This window comes from Typopeltis vanoorti, chromosome 1 (assembly GCF_054136105.1).
Source record: "Typopeltis vanoorti isolate ZY-2024b chromosome 1, IOZ_Tvanoo_1.0, whole genome shotgun sequence".
Taxonomy (NCBI): Eukaryota; Metazoa; Arthropoda; class Arachnida; order Uropygi; family Thelyphonidae; genus Typopeltis; species Typopeltis vanoorti.
In genome coordinates, this window is record NC_143549.1 from 106,756,879 (window position 1) to 106,769,273 (window position 12,395).

Below are 12,395 nucleotides of genomic sequence, written 5' to 3' on the forward strand. Positions count from 1 at the left end.
GAGTGAGGAAGAGGACACAATTTGGAGTAAAGTGGATGACAAACAATATTAAACAGGAATTGCATGCGAAAAAGAGGCTATGGAAGAGATATAAGGAGACAGGTGAAGAGAAGATGCATGAAGAATATAAGACACAGGCCAGAAGAGTGACTAGTGTGGTAAGGAAAGCGAAACTGGAATATGAGAGGAGATTGGCCCTAAGATCCAAAGACAATCCTAGGGAATTTTTTAGCTATGTGGCCAGTAAGAGGAGAAATGAATGTGGAAGAATGACTGTGGAAGAATAATGATACCCTCATCTGCCCAATGCTGTATACGTTCCCTCACTACTTTCTCCAAGATCTTAACAACTACTGATGACACACAAACTGGCCTATAATTAGACACTTCCAGTCTGTTACCACCCTTATGCAATGGCACAATATCATTATTGTGGGATAAAAATGGGAATAGAGTGACTGATGCAGAGGACATAGTGGAATTGTTCAATGAACACTTTATTGGAGTATTTCATCCCAGAGGAGTCAGTTTTAATGCTAGAGGGATAGGGCAGGTTCGAGGTTTAGAGGTACAGGAGGAGAGTGTGTTTCAGATACTGAGTACTCTGGATGTCAGTAAAGATTTGGGACTGGATGGTATTTCACCACGAGTTTTGAGAGAATGTGCTAGGGAACTGACAGTGCCTTTAACCTGGCTTTTCAATGAAAGTCTGGCTGCGGGAAAGATGCCCAGGGAATGGAAGGAAGGTAAGATAGTGCCATTGCATAAGGGTGGTAACAGACTGGAAGTGTCTAATTATAGGCCAATTTGTGTGTCATCAGTAGGTGTTAAGATCTTGGAGAAAGTAGTGAGGGACCATATACAGCATTGGGCAGATGAGGGTAATGTTATCTGTGAGAGTCGACATGGATTTGTGAAGAGTCCCTCTTGTTTTAGCAATATGCTAGCCTTTTATAATAAAGTTACAAGAACATTAGATGAGGGAAAGGCATATACTGCAATTTTCTTAGACTTAGCGAAGGAATTTGACAGGGTGCCACATGATTAGCTGATATTTAAGTTGCAGCACATGGGTCTGGATGTCAGATTGGTCAACTGGATTTAGGATTGGCTGTCTGATAGGTATCAGAGAGTTGTGTATGGTGGAGCAGTTTCAAGGAGGCAGAGGGTTACAAGTGGGGTCCCACAGGGGTCAGTACTAGGACCTATATTGTTTAACCTTTATATCAATGACATTGCCAGTGAATTGCAAGGGGATATTCAGTTGTTTGTGGATGATGCGAAGCTGGGAAGGATTATTAGTAATAGTGCAGATATGGTAGCCATCTATCTAGCTTTGAATAAGCTAGATAGATGGGCAAATGAATGGAGGTATCAGTTTAATGCAACAAAATGTAAGGTCTTGAGGTTTGGGAAACATCGATGGGATGTTGCATACTCTGTAGGAGGAAGTAGGGGAGACAAGAGATCTGGGGTTGATGATTGATAGATGGTGAAGGTAACACAGAGGATTGCTGCAATAATGAGAAGGACAGTGACCTGCAGAGATAAAAGGGTTATCATTCCGTTGTATAAGTCTCTGATCAGACCACACTTTGACTATTGTTCTCAGATTTGGTCCCCAGGATTTGAAGGGGATAAATTAACTGTGGAAAGGGTACAAAGATGGATGACAAAGATGGTTTCAGGACTGTACAATGATAGTCATGAGGATCGGCTGAGGGAATGTGGACTGCAGAGTTTTGTGGATAGAAGGAGAGGTGATATGATTGAGACTTTTAAACTGTTGAGAGGTGGTTACAGGGTTGACACTGGGGAGTTCTTTCGCTTGGTTGAACAGCGGGAACGAGTGATGACAAGAGGCCATCCCTGAAAGTTACAAAAGGAAACTGTGAGCAAGAGGGTGAGGAGTGGTTTCTTTGCATGGAGGGTGTTTGAACCATGGAATGCATTGCCTGATGGAGTGGTGAGAGCGTGAACGGTCAATGAGTTTAAAGAGTGGTATGATAGACTGTGTTTCTTGGGGGGGGGGTTCCCCTCAATGAGTCGTGACAGACTTTATGTTCTTAGGAAGGACCTCCCATGATGAGTTTTTTGACTCCATGGCCTGAATAATAATAATAATAATAATGTTTGCACTCAACAGGATAAAAGGCAAATGGCTATGCTAAGTGAATTGTGTTTGAAGGAAGCTCTTTTCGTGAAGGGATAAAGTTGTAAACTTGGATGTCTTGTAATGTCTCCAAGACTTCCCTGCATGAAATCATCTAGATGATTTCATGCAGAGAAGAATTATTAGAAAACTTCAAGAAGGCTGCAGAATTACTGATATTGCTAGAGAGTTTGGAATCTCACATAGCATTGTATTATCCAGACTCTGGGAAGCATTTCAGATCAATGGAATTTGTTTGCTAGGAGGCCCTTGCTCTACCACAGAGAATGACAGACAGATTTTTGGTTATAACCTAAAATAACTGATGCATCATGGCAGGTCAGCTCTATTCAAGAACAGGTATTCAGATATCTGAACAAACTGTATGAAGATGTCTGTGACAAGTCAGCCTAGATGACCAAAGGTCTGTAGTCTGTGTTCCTTAATCCACAGCTTATCATACAGCACATTTTCAGTGGTGTTGTATCCATAAAAATTGCTTACGACACCAATGAGTTGTTTTAATCATTCCTCTGATTCTAGATGACACTTGATCTGGCATGAAAGTGGTACTGCTTACCAACATGAAAATGTTCTTGAAAGGGATAGATGTGTTGGGGTCATGGTGTGGGCAGGCATTATGCTTAATGGATACACTGAGCTACAAGTGCTGGAAAAAGGGACTATGATCAGTGAATGATATTGCAACAAAGTTCTTCAATGTCACGTTAGATTTTTCTTGTTGCTGTAGGCGAAGAATTCATTTTTATGGATGCCACACCACATTGTACGTGAGCAGTGGAGACACTTGTAGAGACCGAGGATATTAATCAAATTGAGTGGCCAACACACTCTCCGGATCTGAATCCCATAGAACACATTTGGGATGCAATAGGGAGATGCATTGCTGCTTGAAATTCCCCTTCAGAAAACAAGACTTTATCCTTGCTCTGAAGGAGTAGACCAGGTTTCCTAAAGAACTCCTGAATCACTTGGTGCTAAGCATGGTACAACATTGTGAGAGCTGCATCACAGTTCAGGGTGGACATATTCCATACTGAAAAGTCTCCCCGCATAGTTTTCTGTAAGCACTGTTCATTAATTTCTTAACTACATCCTTAGGAAATTTGTAACTTTTGCCAAAAACATATTGCAATTTAATTTGTACGAAATTTCTAACACATTTTTTGTGTAATGTAATTTATTAGTATGCTGGCAATAAATTTATGACCACATTTGGCTGTAGTCAGGAAAATTTGTTGATATACAGGTAAAAAATGTAGTTCATGATTAGCTTTTGGACACTAGTCTATATTAGAGTGTTTGAACACATGTACTGCAGTATACCTAGATTTAGAAAGGTGTTTGGCATATTTCCAGATTACAGGTTGATGTTAAATTGGGATATATATAGGATTGGATAATAAGTAAGTTGATTGGGAGATAAGCTGTATGACTGGTTCCAGAAAGTTTTATGCAAATAGTGTTTAAGAAGAGGGAAGTCACCAGTTGTATCCTGCAAGGTTTGTTTTAGAGCTGTAATCATTAACTGATATTACGAAGCGCTTCTATAGCACAATTGGAAGAATGACAGTACAGTGCGCCCTTCGATTGGAAAAGGCTTAAGTTCAATTCTCGTCATGACGGAAGGAATCTTTATATGGATTTTTTCAATTGAAGTGGGTTAGCCAATTTCATAGGGAGGTAGCAGGATTTTTTCTCCCAGAAACTTGGATTTTTCATCCCTCATACAGACAAATTGGCCCTTCAGAACACACAATTTACAGACAAAAATACTAGTGTTAGTGGTGGTGGACAGTAGATGGCATTGATGTAGATGATGATGGTAGTAGAAGTTTGGTGTAGTGTTGCAGATCGAGAGTTATAAAGTAGGTGTCCTCCCTCAATGAGTCTTCGGATTCCTTGGAGGTGTCACAAAATAATAATATTTGGGACAGGTTTAAATGAGAATATTCAGTAGTATGCTGATTTTGATTATTCAAAGTTTAGGTTTCTATGAAGAGTGAACCTAGTGTTCTCTCTCTCTCTCTCTCTCTCTCTCTCTCTCTCTCTCTCTCTAACAAGATTTGAATATACTGTTTTTGAGAGTAGAGGACTACCAATTCACTATTCTGGAGTGTAAGCTTTTGAAATTTGGAAGACAAGGGTGTGTATTCAGTTAATGAATTTATTAAGGAAGATAGAAGATAATAAGGGACATGATGTGATGATAGACATAACTAAAATTTAAGGACAACATTGTGAAATTGTGCAGATAACATAATGGATTATGGCAATGATGAAGAGAACATTGGCATGTAGAAATTACACCACTACAGTATTGGTGTACGAGGTCTTGATCAGGCCACATATAGACTCAGATTTGGTCATTTGGTTTTCAAGGAAATGAAGAGGTTTTGGAAAGGGTCCAGAGGAGTGATTTAGATGGTGTCAGGTCTCTTGTCTTGTCAGATGTCATCTTCTTCCAGGAGGTTGACTACCATCTACGGTTTTGTGCTTCTCTTTTGCATTCTTCATAGGACAAAAAGGTCCAATCCTTAATATATCTCATCCAATCTGTTCTTTGTCTTCCTCTTCTTCTTTTCCCCTTGTATCATTCCTTCTAGAACCGTTTTTTTTTAGGGATTCATACCTTAGTATGTGACACCAAGGTAGGTGGTTTTCCTTTTCTTAATGGTTTTCAACAGATTATTCCTATCTTCTCCAATCATCTCTAATATTTCTAAATTAGTTTTTTTTTGGCAGTTCATGGGAATCTAAGAATTATTCTGAGGATCCACATCTCAAAGACTTTTAGTTTATTTTTGCAATATTTTGATATTGTCCAGGGTTCTGCTCCATATAGCAGTGTAGACCATACGTAGCATTTGGACAACCTAATTCTTGTTTTTATGTGAATTTCCCTTGAGGTCAGAATGTTTTTCATGCTAATGAAGGTTGATCTAGCAATTTCTATTCATCTTAATATTTCTTTATCACACTTTCCATTCTCTGTAATTAGTTGACCCAAATATATATAACTCTTTACTTGAGCTAAAGTATTTCCTCTGATCTTAATATTTATATCGGTATTTTCCCTTTTTCTCTTGTTACCAGCATGGTTTTAGTTTTTTTGAAGTTGAAATTAAGTCCATATTTTTCACTTAGCTTCAGCATCTCTTCTAGTAGGTTTTGAAGATCTTTTTTATTTTCAGCTAGCAGTACTGTATCATCTGCATATCTTAAGTTGTTTATATTCCTGGCTCCTATGCTGACTCCTTTAAATTCTTCTAATTGCTGGAAGATATTTTCAGTATAGAGGTTAAACAGTATAGGAGAAAGAACATAGCCATGTTTGACACCCTTCTTTACTGGGAATTCCTCCGAGATTTCTCCTGATATTTTTATTGTTTGCTCCCAATATAGATTTATCAGTAATCTGGTATCTTTACCATCTACTCCTGAATTTCAGATGCATTTGATTAGTTGTTCGTGTTGTATATTGTCAAAGGCCTTTAGTCAATAAAACATAAGTATACTTCTTTCTTCTTCTCTAGATATCTTTCTATAATAGTTCTAATGTTGAAGAGTCCTTCTCTAGTTCCTTTATTTTCCTGGAAACCAGACTGCATGTTCATTAATTTCCATTTTGATTTTATGTTTATTTCTTTCTAGGATGATGTATAACATAACTTTTGCTATCTGACTGATCAGATTGATTGTTCTGTACTCTTCACATTTGATTGTCTTCGATTTTTTAGGTATTGGTAGGAACGTTGAGTGCTTAAAATCTTTTGGCAGGTGTCCAGTTTCGTATATTTTGTTACATATATCAGTCAGTGATCTTATAGCCTTATCATCTAAAGCCTTTAGATATTCTGCCATAATTCCATCCATTCCTGGAGCTTTTCCTGGTCTCAGTTTGCTAATGGCATTTGTTACTTCCCAGGTAAGAATAGTAGGCCCTTCCAAATCTTCTTGCATCAGCTTATCTATTCTATCATGATTGTGGAGTTCCTTTGAATACTCAACCCATCCATCCCTTATTTTGTCTTTCTCCATTAGGATGTTTCCACTGGTATCTTCAATGTAATGAGACAAATAAACCTACCCTTTTGCAAGATTTGTTAGTTCTCCCTAACTTTTTCATGAAGTTCTCTGGTTTTGTGCTTTTTGCCCAGAAGTTCAATTTCCTTGCATTTGTTGTTGAACCATAGTTCTTTTGCAATCCTACATTTTTTCCTGATCTCCCTGTTTAAGTTCTTGTATTCAGGACAATTTTTGTGTTTCTTTCTTTCATCCATCATTTTCAGTATCTTGTCATTCAGCCAGGGTTTACTCATCTTTTTCTCAAATTTGGGAATTGTTGGTTTTATTGCCTTTTTTATGCCTGCTTTAAATTTCTGCCATCTATCTTCAATCTCATTTTATCTAAATTAGATTTAGAAAAGAAGTATCTTTACTCAAAAAAGAAGATTTTTATGGTAAGGATACTTGTTGAAAGCAGGAACATTAACAGCAGTGGATTGTGCTAGTTCCTTTAAAAATTTATCTTGTATTTCTTGATTTTTAAGGGAGCCAAGATCATATTTTTGTATATTTATAGGTTTCATTGTTTTCTTTAATTTTATTGTTGCTTTAATGACCACAGGGTTGTGGTCTGATCCAATATCAGCCCCAGGTATGTTTTGGCTTGTAAGATGTTATTCCAGAATCTTTTTTAATCATTATATGGCAAATCTGGTTCCTACAGTTGTCTCTGATACTTTTCCATGCCTGATATTTTTATTGAAGCAGTTTGTTCCCAATATAGATTTATCAGTAATCTGGTATCTTTACCATCTACTCCTGAATTTCAGATGCATTTGATTAGTTGTTCATGTTGTATATTGTCAAAGGCCTTTGTTTAGTCAATAAAACATAAGTAGACTTCTTTCTGCTTCTCTAGATATCTTTCTATAATAGTTCTAATGTTGAAGAGTTCTTCTCTAGTTCCTTTATTTTCCTGGAAACCAGATTGTGTGTTCATTAATTTCCATTTTGATTTTATGTAAAGTCTTCTAGTGGGGGCTGGCTAAATAAAGTATTTGCTATTACCAGATTGTTTTCTTTTCTTCACAGAACTGTATTCATCTTTCTACTCTTGGATTTCTGTGTCCCGGGCCCTGGTTTCCCATGCTAGAAGAGATCTTTTCTGAGCCTACTTTAGCATTTAGATCTCCCATAACAATAGTTATGGCATCTGATTTAGCGTTGTTAAGTGCATTTAGAATGCCTTCATAGAAACATTCTACATCTTCACCTGGGAAATATAATCTAAGAAAATAATCTATAATAATAATAAATATAATCTAAGAGAATATATAACAAAAGAAATATAATCTAATAATTAGATTGCGCAATCCTTACTTGGATTTTTGCCCATAAGTAACAGGATAATTGCATTAAAAATATTAAAAGGTTGAGCTGCAATTTTTAATGCAATTATCCTATCACTTATGGGCCAAAATCCAAGTAAGGATTGCACAATCTTATTTATTAGTACAAATGCTACTCCATTCCTATGACTGTCTCCACATGAGTATATAATTGAATGGCTCTTTCTGTTTCTTTTTCCACTATTAGTCCATTTGACTTCACTGATACCAGCAATCAATTTTCATTGCTTCAAGTTCTTGTATAAGGTTATCTAACTTTCCAGCTTCATTTAAGGCCTTACATTCCAAGTTGCAAGCCTTAAGAGAAGATTCTTGGTTTTCAGACGTGAAGGATCAGGAGTTACCCACCCTGGAGGGTTTAAGGTATCTTCATCATATGCTATTTTTATAGTATCCATCTTCAATTCTCCAATAATTAGGGTAGCAATCCCATCCCACAGGTGATGAAATTCATTCATCTGCCACCTTAACGATATTTGCAAACATATATCTTAAAGTGGGATTCAAACTGACATTCTGTTGGTTGAAGAGCAATGACATTATCCACCTGAGTAACTAGTCTGACAGTTTGTACCAGATTAATGCCAGAATGATTTTTCATAGACTTGGAGAGATAGTGGCAGAATAAAAAAAAAAACAATCTCTGTATGTTATATGAGAAGGATGTGAGCAAGAGAATTAGAGTAGGTTTTTTGCTTGGAAAGTAGTAAGTCAGTGACTTATCCAACTATCACTGTTGATAAACACAGTTTGTGGTATGTTTTGAATGAAGATTGTATTTGATGGGTAGTTGGAGAAGACACTGAATACATGTATGTTTTTATGTAGCTCATTAAACAAAACAATTTATATAAAAAGGTGTGCTTTATTTTCAGAAAGCTTGAATTGTAAATTTTTTTTTTTGATAGTTCACAGCTTTTTTTTTTGTGTGTGTGATGTTTTGATCATTATACTTTGTGTTTAGGCAGCAAGTCTTTCTGAGGACATCATTAATGGTTTAATTTCCATATTAGGGAGTAAAAATGTAAGCACTTCATTAGCAGTGAGGGAACAACATGGAAAAGATGAAGGGCCATACAGGTTAGTAGTAAAAAAATAGTAAAAGGCATAAACTTTGTTTTAATAAATAATTGTTTCCACCAAATGATTAATTCTCAGGTATTAAGTAGGTAATTAAATATATCATTAAATAGCATTATACAGAGTACTAAATTAAAATATGAATGTCCATAATGCTAAAATTAGCTTATTATATTACAGAAGAATGTAGAAATGCAAAAAACAACAAATTTAGATGTAGAATACTTCCAAAAATTAAGCACAAAAAAAAAAAAAAGACATTCCTTTACTGATATGGGATAATTTTACACTTTCAAATATGGCATAGATTAGGATCTCGTCAAGGAGCAAGTAAGAATGTTGGTATCACAAGCATATCATTAGCTTAATGAACTTCCCAAATAGTACATAATTTTTCATGTATACAGCTGGATAGTACTTAAACAAATAATTAGACTTGAAGTACTTTGGAAAACCAGTACTTGTACTTGCTCCTTGAGCTTCTTTTGTAAAGTATTCAATGCTTTTTTTTTCAGATAGTTTGTATTTGAAATACATTTGGCATATATTTGTCCTCAAAGTACATTTTCAGAGTGAGTGCTTTGGCCAGCTTTGTTCATAGGCCAATAAAACAGTTATTATTACAACTTGACCCTTCCTATGGAGTTTAAAGACTCATCACAGAATGACCATATCTAACAAGACATTTTACCATTCCTTTTCTTGACACATCCTTATCAACTTGCAGGGATGATTATTGTTCTTATTCTCTTCCTTTCATTTGTTCTTTGGAACATCCCAGCAGTCTACAACCAACAGATAACACTAATAATAGGACTAGTGTTGATGTATTTTTTTTTTCCCACCAGAGGTCAGGCCAACAATTGTTGTAGCGGTTGGTCAGTGTCTTTAACAAACCAGTTTGATTGTAGTGTAGCTTGTTTCCTGTGTATAGTTGTATGCTCCAGAAGATGACCTTGACATAAAGGTCGAAACGTCGAATGTAGATTTTAGTTATATTAAACTAAAGTTTTTATTCAAACACGGTAGTTGTCTCCATAATTTTCAGAAATGCATTGTTCAAAGCAGAATCGCAAGGGACAGAATATATTTTCCACATTGGCCAAGTTTCAGCATTATGCAAAAGTGCAAAAAAATTTAAAATCCATTAAAATCATATTACATGGTAAGTACCTGTCTGTGAGTGAAAATTGGCATGCTGGTTCTTGTAAGTAGGTGATACTTGTAGACCTATGTTATTAAAATAATAGTAATAATAATAATAACACATTGTTAAAGTACCGTATTAATGCTCTATTGCACTGCACATTACACATTTCCAATATACAACTCATTGAGATTTCTTCCACAGATCCAACAAAGAAACTTGTTTCCACTTTTTTGTGATCATGTCATTTTGAATGCAGTCCTTAACTGTATGCAATAGTTCAAGAAAGCTGAAAGAGTTTGAATCAATTGCAAACTGCATTACTGCAGCAATGCAATGAAGGGCCTGTTCATGTGTATGAATTTTTGTTGAAATATCCTGTTCTCCAGCTGCTTCTTCTCCTCCTTCTTTGTCTTCCTCCTCCACATCTTCATTTTGTATATTTCTTACCCCTAATAGAGGTGTAGCAGATTCAAAGCCGTAATGTGTGGCTAAATGGTCATCACTCCGAACAAAGTTCTCTGTATCACAGGAAAGTTATTTTCCTCGGCAGAGATTGGATATTGCAGCAATGTTTTCACTCGCTTCCTCCAAATTATCTGCCACATCATTTTCCCCAAACCCAGCTTTAGCAAAACACTTTTTTACTGTTTCTACTTTAATTTTCTTCACTACCAACCTGATCCAATTCACAGCATCCAGAACCGATACCGATCTTGCTAATGCGTAAGAGCTATCGCCTTCTTCTTCTACATTCAAAATCAAAGATTGCATCAGAAATCGTCTGTAGTGCGATTTGAATGTGATAACACCCATATCCATGGGCTGTAATACACTTGTTGCATTTTCTGGGAACCAGGCAATTTTCACATTTGAAAGTGTTACCTTTGGGTGGCAGGTAGCATTGTCAAGAAAAAGGATGACATTTCTATTTTCCTTCTTCATTTTTTAAGTTAAACATGTTTAACCACTCTTCCATTGTAGCTGCAGTCATCCAAGTTTTTTTTTTATTGTTTCTTCAAATCACTGGTAAATTATTAATTTTCAGGTTCTTGAAACATCTTGGTTTTGCTGCTTTTCCATTTCTCTCACCATATTCCTACACAATAACACTGCAAGTCTTTGGGCATTTTGCCCCCAGTACACTTTTCTCCCTTAATCGCGAGTGATTTTGTGCTAATGCCCGAAAAAACAATCCTGTTTCGTCTGCATTATAAATGTTTTTAGGTTCATATTGTGAAATCGATTCTAGCAGTTTTAGTTTTTGCTCACTCACTACACTTTCATCCGCATCTTTAGATTCCCCACAGACGTCGTTCCACACAATATTATGCCTCTTCTTAAAACTATCCAACCATCTTGTAGACACCTTAAACTGATCATTCCTGAAAGATTTGGCTACCGGATATGTGAATGTTTTTTGATCTTGCATTCGTGAACCACTCTCACACACTACCTTGTCGATTTCCTCGTTGCTGGTTACCTTTGCCTTCCTCTTCATTCGACCGTTTCCTTGCAACCACTTGTTCATTATTTTATCCGTTTGTTTAAATGTGTTATTTACTTGCATTTTGCCACACTTAAACTACATCATTATTTCCCATACCGAGAGTTTATCCTTTTCTTTAGCTTCAATGACTTTTACTTTTTCGTTTAGCGACAATGGCACGTACGATTTATTATTATTATTTATTATTATTATTATTCAGGCCTCCATGGAGTCAAAACACTCATCGTGGAAGGTCCTTCCTAAGAAACACAAAGTCTATTAAGACTCATCGAGGGGAGGTCCCCCCCCCCACTAAGAAACACAAAGTCTATCATACCACTCCTTGAACTTATTGACCGTTCTCGCTCTCACAACTCCATCAGGCAATGCATTGCATGGTTCAACCACCCTCCATGCAAAGAAACCACTCCTCACCCTCTTGCTCACAGTTTCCTTCCTTTCGTAACTTCCAGGGATGGCCTCTTGTCATCACTCCTTCCTGCTGTTCAACCAAGCGAAAGAACTCCCCAGTGTCAACCCTGTAACCACCTCTCAACAGTTTAAGTCTCGATCATATCACCTCTCTTCTTCTATCCACCAAACTCTGCAGTCCACATTCCCTCAGTCAATCCTCATAACCAAAATTGTACAGTCCTGAAACTATCTTTGTCATCCGTCTCTGCACTCTTTCCACAGTTAATTTATCCTCTTCAAATCCTGGGGACCAAATCTGAGAACAATAGTTTAAGTGTGGTCTGATCAGGGTCTTATACGATGGAATGATAACTGTTTTATCTCTGCAGGTCAGTGTCCTTCTCATTATTGCAGCAATCCTCTCTGTTACCTTCACCACCTTTGCAATATGTCCCCTAAATTTCAGGTTTCTATCAATCATCAACCCCAGATCTCTTGTCTCCCCTACTTCCTCCAGTATAACTCCTCCCATAGAGTATGCAGTGTCCCATTGATGTTTACCAAACCTCAGACCTTACATTTTGCTGCATTAAACTGAAACCCCCATTCATTTGCCCATCTGTATAGCTTATTCAAATCCTCTTGCAGGGCTGCTGCATCTGCATTATTACTAAT

The 12,395-nt window shown here is 36.8% G+C and overlaps 1 protein-coding gene across 4 annotated transcripts in view; it reads left to right on the forward strand.

Moving 5' to 3' along the window:
- The window catches only part of LOC150110292 (D-lactate dehydrogenase, mitochondrial-like), a 238,681-nt gene that overhangs the window by 24,131 nt on the left and 202,155 nt on the right, over positions 1-12,395 (forward strand). For all 4 annotated transcript variants that reach the window (XM_090398790.1, XM_090398781.1, XM_090398799.1 and 1 more), the window contains exon 2: positions 8,555-8,670. In XM_090398790.1, coding sequence (XP_090254916.1) covers positions 8,555-8,670 — 116 coding nt within the window. The remainder of the gene's footprint in view (positions 1-8,554; positions 8,671-12,395) is intronic.